This window comes from Saccoglossus kowalevskii, chromosome 20 (assembly GCF_978046115.1).
Source record: "Saccoglossus kowalevskii chromosome 20, keSacKowa6.1, whole genome shotgun sequence".
Taxonomy (NCBI): Eukaryota; Metazoa; Hemichordata; class Enteropneusta; family Harrimaniidae; genus Saccoglossus; species Saccoglossus kowalevskii.
The window spans coordinates 7,590,225-7,606,381 of NC_140660.1; the positions used below are offsets into that span (position 1 = coordinate 7,590,225).

The 16,157-nt window shown below is 36.2% G+C and overlaps 1 protein-coding gene across 1 annotated transcript; it reads left to right on the forward strand.

Annotated features, from left to right (window-relative positions):
- Window positions 1–292: 292 nt before the first annotated feature.
- On the forward strand, window positions 293–13,386 carry LOC102806347 (uncharacterized). The gene is made up of 10 exons (XM_006824478.1): window positions 293–622; window positions 849–981; window positions 6,454–6,627; window positions 7,191–7,340; window positions 7,927–8,088; window positions 9,931–10,086; window positions 11,300–11,476; window positions 11,649–11,807; window positions 12,586–12,702; window positions 13,100–13,386. Exons 1-10 carry the CDS (start codon window positions 293–295, stop codon window positions 13,384–13,386), a joined length of 1,845 nt encoding a protein of 614 aa, XP_006824541.1.
- The last annotated feature ends 2,771 nt before the right edge of the window (window positions 13,387–16,157 follow it).

Here is a 16,157-nt window from a genome sequence, read left to right on the forward strand (position 1 = left end):
TCATAAATGTAATATATTGCGTTATGAACACGAATACCGATGGAGACAATGCAGTCAATGGACCGATCACAGATAATAAAAAGCGCAATTAGATGGAATGAAAAACGTATCAAAGGTTTCATATATGCACAGTTTATGTTCATACTGTCACTTTTCATTTTTAATAACTTTCTGGATAAAATTGAGGATCTACTAAGTAATTATAGCAATAACTCAGACCATTAAATTATTGTTTATTCTCTTTGTATCGGCGATACTGCTTCATTCGGCTCCAGTACATGTACATGGCAACATGTTGGTTTCTGTGCCGACGTTGGTATTGCTGTTATCATTACAGCAGTGCAAGTACACCATAGCATCATCAGTCTTTGCTGGTTCACCACCACGAATTCGCTACGATACTGCACAGCATGGAATAATGGATAAATTTATTAAGAGCTACAGTTCACTGATGTGCTTTGGCGAGTGTCGTAAGCTAGGAGATGCATGTGAAGCGTTCAGTTATAGTTCATTTGAAAGACAGTGCTACATTCACGAGACGTTCGAGGAAGATCAACTCACCTCAAGGAAGGGTTGGTTATTTGTATCAAAAAATGATATGCCGCAAATCACAGGCGAACAGGTACAGGCGATTAGTCAGCTTAACACATAGTCATCTAAATACACGTTTTATATGAATACGAGCGGTCGTATTTGAGAGCAACACTCGACCGAATATGCAACATTTTCAAACTGGTATAACTTCGAGAAATTATTCGTGACCCAATCGGTAATATATTTTCACCCATGTATTCTGCATCAACGAAAGTTCAAGATAATGAATTTGGTTTTCATTCTTTATTATTCAGATTGCCATGGAATTGTCTGCGTGTTCGACCACTAACTGTATGGCGTTTTCGTGGTGTGTATCTAGTGATGTAGACTCTCAATGCATCTGCCGTGCAAAAGAACCGTACTTCGGCGACACCTGCAGTGTTCCCAGTAAGTGATCTAAACTGTTTTAATTATAAGCATAGAAACATAATGAATATGACTAGAATCCGATGGCGCCAGGCATGATTTGTCTCTCGTTTTAGTTGTTCTTACTTCATTGTTATTGTCATGGTTTGTCATTTGTATAATGTATTTAGCAGCGAGTCTATTTTATCATTACGACAGTCACGCCGTCAGACCTTTGTCCGAACAATTTGCTTAACAGGTTGTCTCCCTTTTTCGTTTACTAATTCTTGCATTTTATTAAAAATTGTTCCAGCATCACCACTTTGAGCAGTATAGTTACCATCAAAAATAGTTTCCGCTGTGCCGTCTTCATTCACTACTCGGTAAAAACACAATTTCTTCAACAAGAATTCCGATCAAGGAACTTTCTACATTTTTCTTTTAACATCTTAATGTCTCGGCAATAGCTTCCAGCATTTCTATTACATTCAAATGGTGTGTTGGGATTGAAGTGTCTTTAGAATTAAATACCTGGCAACCCTTCATAAACATTTTTTTAAACAATTTGGTAACATGAATTATTGTTTGAATAAAAATACCGTGCGAAAAACGGTTTTCCGTGTTGTGTCGGACTGGGTTTCATTACCTTCGAATACAGCTCCAAGATTTCGACTACTCTCCTCGTTCATTACAGCTCTCCTGTGTCCGAGTATGACCAGGTGTCGCATCAGTTCCGATTTCTGCAAATCTCAAATCTTTTGTGAAAATATTATGTTCATTATTCTCCTTGTTTGTCACACAGTCGGCAGAGCATTACAGCTTTATCTTCGAGTTCCATTTTTTCGATCGTAGCGAATTCCGCTTGCCAAACTAACTTTTCTGTCGAGCATTTTCTTTTTTATTTGTGTGATTAACTGCTGAGTCAATAAATGTGACAGTATTGCTGTCTGTTTTCCTACTAGTTTAAACTGTCAATATCGTTGCATTGTCTTGCTCTGTTCGTGCGTGTAGAATACAAAACACGAGAAAATAGGCTTTTTAATGTTGTCGTCTAGTGAGCGGCATTATATGAATGAAAATACCTTTAATGTATTCGCACGTGGGTATCAGCCACTACAACAAAGCGGGCATATACGGAACAACTGATATATACACACGGCTTCAAGCTCCAGTCACGAGTGACAAGTGACTGGAGTATGTAGAGCCAAAAGTAAGAAAAATATGTAAAATTTAACAAAACTATTTGGTGTTTCAACTAAGTGAACCGTTCATACCAGAGTTGGCAAAAGTATGAAACCCAACAAAACATTGAACAAAATAACTCACTACGACTCTAAAATAATTCTGAAATAATCATTATGCATACCATGTCGACAGTACAGTTCATGTGGAAGCGTGGACCTGCTGTGCACGCTGTCGAAGTGGAGATGGACATGCCCTATTCCAGCTGGCAATGGAGCATTGAACCGGTTACACTCGACGAACCAAAGGCTTCTTGGCAATGTGGTTTAGAGTAATGCGTCAGTTCCTAGGAAATGTACTCAGCTCGCAGAACCATTGGTGACATCCACTAGAAGACTGCATCCATGGCGATTTCTTAACAAAGGATAATAGAGCCGGGCCTTCCGACGTACGAATGATGTGCACACTCAGCAACTGCGTGGCAGGAAAGACGTTGACAATAGATTTCCAATTCATTAAATACCATGCATGATGTAGCATAACAGACAATTAGCATGTAGATGCTTTTTCAGTAAGCAATTAGTTGGTTCGTTAACATTGGTGGCGTCCTTATTACTCCACTTAACATTAGCAGACGTACGTGCATTTCACTTTGAGTGGGGAATCGACGTCCCACATACTCAACACAATTCGTTGCTGGGATTATTCTGCCCAGGTTATATTTATCATTGCAAATTTGCATGCTTCATGGAATTAATTTTACAATAATTACATTACTATGATCTGAAATTACATATGTATTTTGGAACCTTGTGACAGACGCAATCATGATTTCATGTGGCCTAAATTTATCGTTTATAGACGTAGGGAATACAAGTGTTCAATTTCTCAGTGGCCATGTGGATAGGAACGCGTGTTAGTCACGTATATTTACTTCATTACTGAATGTGTACACTCAGCGTTTGTTGGCGTTCGGTTTCAGTTCGGCGTCTTCGAGTGAACCAAATAATAATACACTTTGTTGGTTGTATTCTTGCGTACATCGTACTCACTGTGTTTAATATGTTGTATACGTTGTGTGCCTAAGTGCATATTATTGAGGGTTATTGTGAATTTATTGAACTTCTTGCAACAAGAATGTTTTTGTAAACAGGTGTATCTAATATTTCCATTCCAATATAAGTTGTCTTATGTTGTTGCTGTATATTTTAAATTTCTGCTTTCTGAAAATGAATAGCGTAGATGAATTGTGCTTACGTCATTCTATATATCGGGTGGCATTTTTGACATTTTCACTTTAAATCGCTATTTGATGTTTGTCGTGAATGATTTCTTTTATAATATTTAACCCTGTCGCATGTAATCTCGCGATGACATTTAATAGTTTACTGTTTTCAAATTTACCATTTACAATCATAGGTCTAAAAATATTACAAATATTAATACAAATAAAGTTGCTTATTTACATGCCGTGGAAGTGAAATAACCCTTTCGGGGTTTTGTTCACGTACTGTTAAATGTTTTTTGAAGATTTATTTATGAATCGGAAAAAAATAAACACATCATCAGCCAAATTGTTCGTATTGAATCATGAATACCAGCCTTTCTATGGGTATAGTTATAATGCTATACGCTGCTTGTGTCTTTCCATCTGGTCGCTTTCACAACAGGCTATTTTGAGCTGACTTTTTTGGGCCAACCTGTATAGTTGAGTGGTTTGTGCATTTACCTCTGTTATATCCCAGATTGTGTTTTGCTATGTAAATATTCGTGTTCCTGTAATTTGTTCTGGGAGTTTTCCCGTACTAAAATCATGTGTGCGACTTTTTTCCACCTTTCCGTAGCAAATTTACATAGAGTGTTGAAGTTGTGGCAGTAGACTTTGAAGGCTCAGGAGGAATTACTCGTATCGTCATGCTGCAACCCTTGGCAATGTGATATTGGGCTTAGTCTTACTCTAGTGGGGTGGGTGGCACGCAACACCAGTGCAAACGCAGCATTTATTCCGTTCATTCACTTCTGTGAGGAGCATTAAAAGGAGCAGCGAGCAGTAACAATTTTTTTCTCATTTCTACGAGCATTGAAATGACGCAGAGAAAATATTGCAGCGAATGAGTCTATCATGTTCTAATGACTGCTTTGTAGTCAGGATTCTTTGACATATATCATTGTCGATTTATATCGTGCATTAAAAGTTTTAATCATCACCCATAGTTGCAGTGTTCCTGTGTTTATATTTTTATTGAACTTTTTACAAAAAATCAGCTGCTTTTTCTGTACTTTCGGAAGACCCTGTGACCTTGGCTACATTGTTTGTGTTTTCTATTCTATGTCGAAGCTTTTACCTGCAGAGCGACTATGGCAGTTCCAAGGCTGCAATTTTGTTTCTACCCTAGGACCTTTCAATCACGTGTTGCATGTTGCAGTACTTTGTATCTGCTCAATAAAATGGGTGTATGCATTGTGACAAAAGGTCACATTTCCACTTGGATATAATATTTTTCCACAATGCCTTTCGACCTCTGGAAAAACGAACAGTATATCTGTATACAACACCATTCACAAATAGTCTAGCTTGGGTGGGGAATGTGATGTCCATATGTTGTAAATCCTTCACCATATCGATGGTATTGTCAGTGCTCAAAACGTTGCCTCCATTGAGCAGAACAGCAATGGTGTTAATAGAACCGTTCTGGGCAATTCAAGGGTGCATCCCTATAAAATTCTTAAGTGCCGATTCAGCCAGTATTGAAACAATAACGCCAAATCAATAATAATATTCGCATGAATAAATAGGGATAGATCAGTCAAATTTATTCGTGAAATAAATAATTGTAGATGCAAATATTTAGCAATTTGAATCAGACAATTCACTACTCATTACATCTCATCGGGGTATAACGTGACCCATCGCCCCTGGCACGGGGGTACGCTAAATATTTTCAAATTACAATTACAGAACAGTATCATGTTCACCCATACAGGGTGTTCTCTGTCTCCGTTTTCAGAAGGATGGCGCGACTATCCAGAAATATTGTATAGCTGAGTCAATAAGTTACATTTTCCGACTTTCTCTGAAACACCCAGCAGATAATTTTAGCCCTCCATTTTCTAATGAATAGATTTTTCCAACACTTGGTCAACAAGGCTAATGGCTTCTATGGGGGGGGGTCTCAATACCAATATTAGCACCGTTTGATTGCAGAAGCTTAATTATGAATTTGTTTTTTTTCGAATATGATGTAGATCCCAAATGGTTCGAGACACACCATCATGGTCTTGTTTTCATTTTGCTGGAGTTTCCTTGTTGTTCTTCCCACGAGTTGTATTACTTGCAACCCCACGGATATAAAAATGCGAAACACTGTGCAAGTAACCCTTGATTTCAAGTAGGAGGTGCCGACTCTCACTTGTTCAAGATTTAACAGTAATCACTTTGAGGATCAATTACTTTATGTAGCGCTAGAACCGGACGCCAGATTAGCTTGCTTCTCATTCTACTTCCTGGGACCCCAAGAGGAATGCGCTTCTATGCCCTGCACATGCGCATTGCTTTTATTCTGGCTTTTTGTGCTGTTTTCATCACCTCAATAACATTTTCCATAATAGAGGGCGACCACTTATGCGTAACTGGGTGTAACTATAGAGACCCCACTCGCAGAGATGCATGACCAACGATCTCTCAGTAGCTCACTATCTTTCATAATAAGTGCAAAATGATCACGTTTTCTCACCCAGGTATTTGAAGTCACCCACTTTCATTTCTATTACCTGAAGTACCTGTTTCTGAACAGTACTTGTTATTGTTGGCTGGGCCCATATGCATAGAGCACATAGAAGTAGTGCTACTACTACTAGAAGTAGTGATCATGCTGAGTTGTCGGCTTTTGAACTGTGGGTGGACATGAGACCGCCCCTACGCTAACCTAGTCGATATTGAATATTCTGTGTTCAGTTATAATTGATATTCTCAGTTATCACTATTTACTTTATATTATTGATATTTAAACTTGTATGCGACTGACACCCACAGTCATAGACACGGGGTACATCAGTTACTTCAAAACTGTATATTCATGCATTCATGTATATTCATGCTCCATCTTAGTTCAGAATGAGAGAGTTTCAGACGAGCTAGTATCATATCGCGACCCTCCAGAGACAGTGTAATCCGGTTGTTATAGGGAATATTCCCAGACACGTAAACGTGTGTTATTTCTCAGAATATTGTATTATCGCCATTTTACATCTTTCGAAGAGGACACACTAACGAGTTCTTTGTTCATCATCCCAAAATCGAGTCAATTTCACCTTGTTTGTTTTGTGTTAAAGTGGCACTGCCACATTGGGGTGCATGGGACTCGTGGTCTGTCTGTACAGTCTCATGTGGAACTGGATATCAATATCGAACACGATCATGTGGTAAATCAACTGCTGTTCCTGATAATATGGTTTGTGAAGGCTATAGTGTTGATTACCGACGTTGTAATCAGATGGCGTGTCCAGGTATTGTTATTTAAATACATATATACGATATATATGACATAGTGTTTAAGACCGACAACACAAATTTACTGTTAAGTGAAGATACTGAAATATTCCACTGTATTGACTCTATGACATTGAGGTTGATGTCAACTACGAAAATTATTCGAATGACGCAGATACTGCATTTTCACAAATGTTCAAAGGATTGTAAACTGTTGGATATAATAAATGCTTATAATAATACACATCGACTTTCTGAAACCCAATTTTCAAAAAAAGCAGTACGATAAAGTCATTGTCTTCTTGACAATGACATTTTTTATAATATTTTTACCAATATTATTTTTATCCTAAAGCCGTAAAAAAAGAGTATATTTTGTTTTGATATATTTCTAAATGAATTGTATTCAGGTTTTCCTGCCCAACGTAAAAACGGAAAGTCTTTATTCTATTACTGCTTTATGCAGATATTTTGAATACATCTGTTATTTTATTCATGCGCAAAAATAGTAAAATAAATATTTTTAGATAATTTATTTTGTGTCGTTATAATACTTATTATTGTATTATTGATTTTGTAGTTTGGTCGATGTGGAGTGAATTTTCATGGCCTCAGTCATCTGAGGGCACTGTTGCCCGGAGTAGAGTGTGCTTGAATGGAGGTACAGTGAATGTTGACAAGGGTTGTATGGGTGAGACAATGGAATCAAGGAATGTTGTCATCAACTCATGTAAGTAAAAAAGGTGTACCCTATTTCAATCATACTATACATATTAAGACAATTATTTTACTAATTATTGCTTAATACTTAAACAGTCCGACATGAAAGTAAGTACCGAAACATATTATAATACAATATAATAATAAACATAATGAATAAATTATGGTTCGGGAGGGGGATTTTGTATTTGTGTTGATGTAGTCGGTAGTTTACATTAAGCCACAAATGTTAACCATCGTAACGACCAATTTTGTGTCACTTTCACTATGAGCACACGAATCTGTTCGATAGTGGGAGGGGTGCACACACTATATGCATCGGGAAAAGGTGAAAGAGAGGGCAGATTTTTAACTCCATATAGTACTTTCTGAAGGTAGCGTAGAGAGAGCGGGCACAACCGAAAAGCTTTGGTTAGTTTTCGTTTATGGCATTTAAAATGTATGTGAACAACGACATGAGCGTAATCCAATGATTTGAATGTAAATGTGTAAAATGGCTAGCTGGCTGCTTCGGAATTCTGAAACACGTATTTGCGCTGACATCCAAAATGTTAGACCAACTCTATGGTATCTCATTATATGTTTGTACACACTAGATTCTGTCCCAAGCAGAATAACTGCTTCTGGAGATGACAGTAAGAGCAATGTCGAAGTATTTATTCCCCAACTTGGCCAGTGGGCAACGTTACAGAGTAATAGATGGGACATGGATAGCGCCAACGTGTCATGCAGACAAATTGGATTTCCTGGTACTATAGGTAACTGTTGTGAGTTTCATGCAATAGTAATGTATACACACCTCATACGCAAAATAACAATCGACTTTAAGGTTGTTTTTTTTTAATAAAAACTTCCAACTCAGGCGATATTTGAAGGGAATGGGCGATTTTATAGACCTGCCATACTCTCGGCATGATAGCGGAAATAACACTCGACTTCGACTCATTTCCGATATCATGCCTCGAAATGACACTCCGTTGGAACTGTCGTGATATCACCCAGTGGCGAAGCCGAGGGATGATATCACGACGTACCTCCCATTAAATTACACAAACAGGTTAAACGTTTGTTGCACATTTATTCATCAAGATCGACGTTTACTTGCTTGGAGGTTGTAGCAGCTGCGACACCATTCAAAATATCGCTTACTGTCTCCTTCTGGTTCTGTGTTGTGTGTTTATAGATTAAAAGATTAAAAAAACAACATTGTCAAGATAATTTAAATTTAATTAAGTTTTTCATGTGATCATGCATTCATTTAAAATTATTTGAATGGTGTCATGTTCGCTTCATTATGATTTGCTCATCAACACGTTGCTCATAAAGACTGGTCACAGCTGTAGCACGTAGGCTATGGTTTGTAAAGTTTTCAAAGTTAAGTTGTGACCCATAGGCTGCTTAGTGAATCATATCTTGTCGGATTCTTCGTATTTACGCCAGGGTTGCAGGTAGAATGATTTTTGTTTTCACTCGTGTGGGCAGAGTGATGTGTAATTCTTGTACATTCTAATATGGAATTATTGGGGTTTTTCAGCATTTGCATAATGCATAACCCTTTTCGTCTTACTCTGCGATGCTTTAGACCACCTTGGTTGCTTTTTGACACGTCTTCCACATACTTCAAATAAAGCGTTTTACCTGGTGACTCGTGTAAAGTGATTTGGGGTGGGTCAAAACGTAGAGCTCGATGTTCCATTCTGCTTCTGAGGGCAAAGTGTTTGCCATTTAGAAATACCATAGTGCGAAGAAGAACCCGGGGAGAAAAGTCTTATGGCAGCTTAATTTTCATTTGGTCTTTGGTAATTACCTCAGCTTGATTTATTTTTGATCTCAACCTCAAACTGGACAATTTTTTTATTTCTGAATCGAGCACTTGAATACCACTAGAACATTTAGAGGCGTTTGCAGCTCATAACAACGGTAGCTTTGCAAACCCATGATCAAAGATAATGTTTTTGAGTATAACAATTTCCATCCACTTTGGGCACCTCTAAAACGAATATACTTAACCAATAAGCCAAGTCCATGACGTGCATTACTTCAATACAGTCATAAATTTTCACCTTTTCATCAGTCGTTAATTCTAGTCGGGGTTTAATTCGTTGCCCACATGTTACGTCTCCTTGTGTTTTTTGGTATTGAATCCTTAGGGATGGCCCATACAGCAGAATCCGACACTGGGTCGCAAAACCGTCTACTCTGGATTTCCTGCAATATGATAAAACAAGTTGCATGTAAAGTCAAGTTTGCTTTTTTTAATACAAGAATATGATAAACCAGTAAATTGTAGTCATGGAAGCGAGAAAATAATTACTTGCGGAATACTCAGTGCTGATATCGCCCAATTGCTTCATAAAAAAAAAGGTTTTCGAAGGTTCTATTATGGTGTAAGGGTTTTTCTCTATAATAGAGGGAATCCTCTCGCTGTGTATGTTCGATATCGCATTCCTACCTCGATGGTATCCATAATATTGCCTCGGTATTCATGCGATATCTCACCAATAACCCCCGCCCAATATACGTCAGCAGATACGAGTGAATATAGACATAGTTTTTGGTTGGAGTTTACACACTTCTTATACTGACTTCATGTGATGCAGATGTGAACACGTCAAGCCAACTTCCAATGATGCGAGCTGTAATAAGTGGTCTAAGTTGTGTCGGGAATGAAGGGTCTATATTCCAGTGTCCACGGCAAGAACTGAGATTTGAATTCGGCTCTCAACATGATGATACAAGTGTGACTTGTGAAGAAGGTGAGACTCATTGTTCCCCTCTCTCTTAAAGGAAATATAGTATATTGTTGTATATAGTAGGTAATATTTGTTAATTGTTCTCCTGAATAACTATTCAAAACAGCTGGATTATTCGATCAATGATTTATTTTACTGGCTTGTATAAACGTCCAAAACAAATAAATGTTAGAGAGCGCACATTGATGCATAGCGAATTTCCAAACTAAAAATGAAGAATAAATGATGTAAACAGTTTTGAAATTCCCTGTGGTTCAAATGTTCCAAGCTCGGTTCTCACTAAACACAAATAAGTATAAGCTGAGTCAAAAGCAAGTTATTTACCAAATAAATAAATCCCAGTTGGGACAGCTAGTTGAATTCTATTTGAATCCAATTCTCCGAGACTTCGAGGATGGAGTGCGAGTGCATGCTAATTATGCGACAATTTCTCCAGTTTTTTTGCAAAAAACTGAATGTCGAAGAATGCAGTCGACGACCATGTATAAAGAAGTATGTATGTTTGCTTCGATGCCAAAAAGTGAATAGTTTTGGTACATCATAATAGACAAGGTTTTGACATGAAAGCGTGTAAACTGAACTGGTACTGACAACGCAAAAGAGCGGTGTATACATTTAGATTATCGAACGACTGAATCAGTATCCGGTTATAGAACATACAGCTTTGCATTGTAAGACCAAATATAAAGAATTGGACACAATAATAATAATTAATAATTTTAATTAATTTCAATAATCATCATAAAAAAATCAGCCACTTTGAGTGACGATTTTCTGTATTTTTCACTAAGTTAAATCATATATTTGAATAAAAAATGCAATATGTTATATTACCTCTAGCTTTTTGATCCAAAAATATAATTTTTTTGTTTTCCACATTCATAGCATGACAATTGGATATGAAACATACAGCTTTGCGTTGTATGACCAAAAATCAAGAATTGAACACAAGAATAATAATTAATAATATTAATTAATTTTAATAATCACCAAAATAGACAAAGTAATCAGCCACTGGTTATTGTAGTTTACTATTCGCGAAACTTTGAGTGCCGATTTCTGTCCTGCTTGATTTTCTGTACTTTTAACTTTATTAAATTAAGTCATAAATGTGAATCAAAAATGCAAAATATCATATTACTCTTAGCTTTTGATCCAAAAACGTCAAATTTTCTTATTCCAAATTCATAGTATGATAATTTGTTTAATTTTGTAGATGATAGTTTGGGGCAATGGAGCGGTTGGAGTTCTTGTTCTGTGACGTGTGGATGGGGATTACAAACGAGAACACGATCGTGTATTATTTCCTCGAACCCAACAAATATGGAATCAAATGTCTGCGCTCCAGAAAACTTACACGAACAAAGAAGTTGTGTGCGCATCAAGGCATGCGGTAAGCACTTTATGAATAGTTACCTTGTCTTCACCTCAATGTGAAACGTGATACGATTAATATGCTTGGGCTAAAAGTGTAAGACTTTGCCAAGTTAGATATGTGATAGAAAACGTTAATACATTTAGTAAATTCACATAATAATGCCACTCTCAATTCCTTTAATTTTCAGGATGTGCAGCAATCATTGACAATTATTTTTTTGAGAATATTAACTCAGCTGATCATTACTGGGAGAAGCAGGTAAAGTGCAACACCGGATTTTCCTTAGTTGGAAATAATGTGATCAGATGTATCAATGGTAAATGGACTTCATTACCGACATGTCAAGGTGAGAGCGTGATAAACACTTAGAGTATCCCAGACAGGTCTATTGCTGGTCCCAGTCATGTATTTAATCGTAATGGCCAATCACAGGGGTTGGCCAGCGGGTGCTGCCAGTTAAATTAAATTGTTTATAATTTGGATTGGTGGAATTTACCGCCAGTAAATTATTTTATTAGTACAATGACTTTCGTGAAGTAAAAGATTTATACACGATCATGTTAGAACAATTATATTCACGGCAAAACTGGTGTGAGTGAAACTAGAATTCGCAGCATGTTGCTTAGTGTGTGAATTTATAGATTTTGTCGATGTTATTTCGAATGTCTATTGTAGCACCAGACTAATTTAATAAAGATTACATTCCATCAAACGCTTCATGGCATCTTAAACCCCAATTTTAATAAATTCACACAATTCACAATTTAATTTCGAATTTAAACTTGAACCAATTACCATCGTTCATGTATTTTATTGGTACAATCACTTATTGTTATATATGGCTTATTTAGGGCTAAGCTAGTTTAACAATTTGTTCCACTGCCACTTTAGCATCATACCGAGTCAGCCAGAATGCGTAGGGTGTTGTTTGGGATTGTGTTGAATTTACAAAATGGTAGGACATCAACTACATACTCTTCTATGTATGCAATGAAAGAAATAGCACATAGAATACATTTTTAAATATTTAGTTGTGTATTCAGTTATATATCATACGTGTGTAACAAATGAAATTGATGTCTGAGTGTTTGTCACACGTGTCAACATGTATTATATATTTTCAGACATTGACGAGTGTCAGATTGATAATGGTGGTTGTATTCATGTGTGCACCAATGGCATTGGGAATTTCACATGTAGCTGTCCTGCTGGAGCTGTTCAAAGATCTAGTGGATGCTTTAGTAAGTAGCGAAATCATACATTCTCTGCCATCACTGAACAATTTTTATGTTAAATGGTGGGATATCACAAGGTCACACAGCTGCCCCGCTTGGGCAGTACAAAGATCAGGTAGATGTTTTTTCATAAGTACAGAAAACAGTTAATAAATCAGCTTTTATTTGACAGCACTTATTTGGTGGTAGGCATGTTACATTTCCAAGTTGTGTGAAAAAGATCGGAATTGTGGTTCCATCAATAACAGTAGCGTTCAAAATCGACATGCCAAAGCCAGTGTTATCATGTTGATTTTGTCAGATTTTGTTTCTACTTCCTGAAAAAGCGGAATTGGAGGGAATCGTGTATATACTTGACAGTGTACCAGCATTGATAATATTGAAATATTTCTATTCCTTATAGATATGGGACCTACTGTAGAATGTTCGCGTTATTTTAGGTCGTTCGAAATAACAAAGTGGAACGTTGCTAAAGACAGGTGTGCTGAATTTGGTGGAACACTGGCAATTCTTAACTCTACAACAAAACACTCTACATTAAACCATTACGTCAACACTATGTCTGGCTCTTTGTGGCTAGGTATGAAGAAAGTGTCTGGCCAGTATCAGTGGCTAGACAACACAACAAGTTGCATTTCCGAAAATTGGTATCCCAACGATACTGGAGATGAAATATGTGTCAGAACGTAAGCAAACCAATTTATGGAAATTAATTTATTATACATATTTATCATAATATCACATTCCACGCATGTTCATCATGTCTATTCGTAAAATATGGATTGGCGTCACCTAAAAGCGAGGTTGGAAGAGTTGAGCGGAATAGAGGACTATCTGTTGGCATCCTAACAAATGGCTTCGGACCAACTGAACATACAATTATGAAATAACCCCAAATCCGCTGCTGGAACAACTTACCATAACTCGACAGTGTTGTCGCCAATCACCCCTTTTGAATACATATGCGTACATGTTAATATATTTTTAAAATTTTTCTGATTTCTACATTCTAGATCTACGTTTGTCATATCGTATATGTCAATAAATTGTGAGACGTACAGTACACATTATCTCTGTGAAGAAAAAGGTAAATGCCATTCATTGCAAATCATTACACTACAATGAAGTATTACTGAATATATGCACTAGATTATAAAGCTGTAACACAATATTATTTAATGTCAATAACTCTGAAACATGGACAATTTATAATGTATATGTAAATTATCATTTCTCCCTGTAATTGACTTTAAATTGTCATGGTTTTGATTTTCACGCCAATATAATGTCTGGCAAATAACGTATAACAATTTATACAACATACTAACAATATATAGTGCGAGGCTGACATAGCAATCGTCATGGTTTAGTATGACAATTTGCAATAATTGTATGTCAAACAAGATCAAACAAGTAACAGGTTTTACTGTGAATCTAATAACAAAATGCAGCATAATTGTATTTGTGTATTAACGTCCTGAATTAAACAACCCTTTTCTAGATGAATAACGCATATACAATATTTAAGTGTCTTTCTGGCGATTAATATTCCCAAAGTTTTTTTATATACAATTTTAAAAACATTTTTCAATATATAAAAGCATGACATTATTGCACCTGGTGTGGTTATTAGTTATTTTAATTTTTTGAAAACGATTTTTTTCGATTTTATCTTTGACAGTATGTTAATGCAATAGGAAGTAGACATGGTATGTGATGGAGACGAATACCGCCAAACCCGGATATGTGTGACAAATGGAAGATATTATCTAGTGTTTGATTTAAGTAATGTAGAAAATACTGAATTATGTCAGGCAAATATATATATGACTAAACACTTATATAATATGAGAGGTACATTAATGTAAGTCTAATATTATATAAATGGAAATTACTGACGCATTTCACTCGCAATATAAAAAATATATAAAACATGACAATGTGCAATATGTACAATACTACTTTATCGTACGAGCAACTATGTGTGAGCATAGAGTTATATGACGTCATATTCACACTAAGTCACATGACTGTTTTTTTTCTGATAATCAATAACACTGACACACAGAACGAAATTCCGATATTGCATTCTATTCCCGTAACCTAGCAAATGCTTGCAACAGATCCGTCTTTTTCGGCCAAAAACTATAATAATTGCTGAAACTGCGACCCGCGAGATGGCGTCTTTGTTTGTAATGAAGCGTTCTCTGTCAACGCACTTGGACGACTACATTTTCAAATGCGGATATTTTATTTGGGTGCATGTTGACATAAATATTTTGTTAGAACTTTGCTGAATAGTATAAGAACATTTACTAGATTAACTCAATCAAATTGCTATGATTGATATTATTCCCCCCACCAATTATAAGTGTATTCCACAACAAACGAGTGCACAACGCTCTCTACCACTGTTTTGTCTGTTTTATATTTACGTGCTGGCGCTGTTGCACATATGATAATGAGGTTGTTCTGTTGGACACAGGAAATAATATCCCTGCTTCCGGAAATGCCATATGTTATCTCCGCGGTATTTGAGGCTAATAACCTCAAAATATATATCATATAAAAAATATAACAATAAGTAAAATTTGCGCGTTTTTTGTTTTGCATTGACAAACTAGGTTTATTATGAACTTTGTACTAAAATTGTTATAGTATATTTAATTATATTAATTATATCTTCAATTATGAATTTCCATTATATATCAACTATATGTGAAAACATTATTGACATGAACTGATTTTCGAGCACTGTGTTGCTTTCGAATAAAATATATAAAGTATGAAATGTTGTTTGCATAATACCATATAATGAGACAATTTTTAATATACATTCGAGGGGTACAAATATGGGGTAGATAATATACTTTATCAAATGTATTCTTGATTGGGACTCAATTCCAAGTGTTTGTGTTCTGTAGAGGGAGTAATTTTATTCAGTTTGAATATTGTAACCTTTCTTCCTCGACAAGGGTGTTTTGAGAGTATTCCTAGATGTAAAATAATATTGGCCGTCCAGCCATCCCCAATAACGAAAAATACGTTTCGCGCAACCATAACTGTTATTGTACAATATTTGGTTCAATATAAATGACACACAACGTATATGTGCGTTGATTATTGGGTTCGGAATCTGTGCACCTTTAAACGATGCACTCAAAATACAATCACGTCGCCATACTGGCATACAAGTTGTCACGTTAGTGTATTTATTCTATATTAAGTCATTCGTATCACATATAAATTATTGTGTTGGAAAGCCATGTATACAACCATTTAGTTTAATACTTTGTTTCGGTTAGGTTTAAGATTGTATTATTCAAATCAATGGAATAGTACAAAACGAAATTCGAGTAGCATTTTAGCGTTTTCTAACGTTCATGTTTGATTTGGTACCAACACTTGTATGCTCTATGTTGGCAGAGGTGTAATATTCCCTGTCATGTTTTGTCTGTATG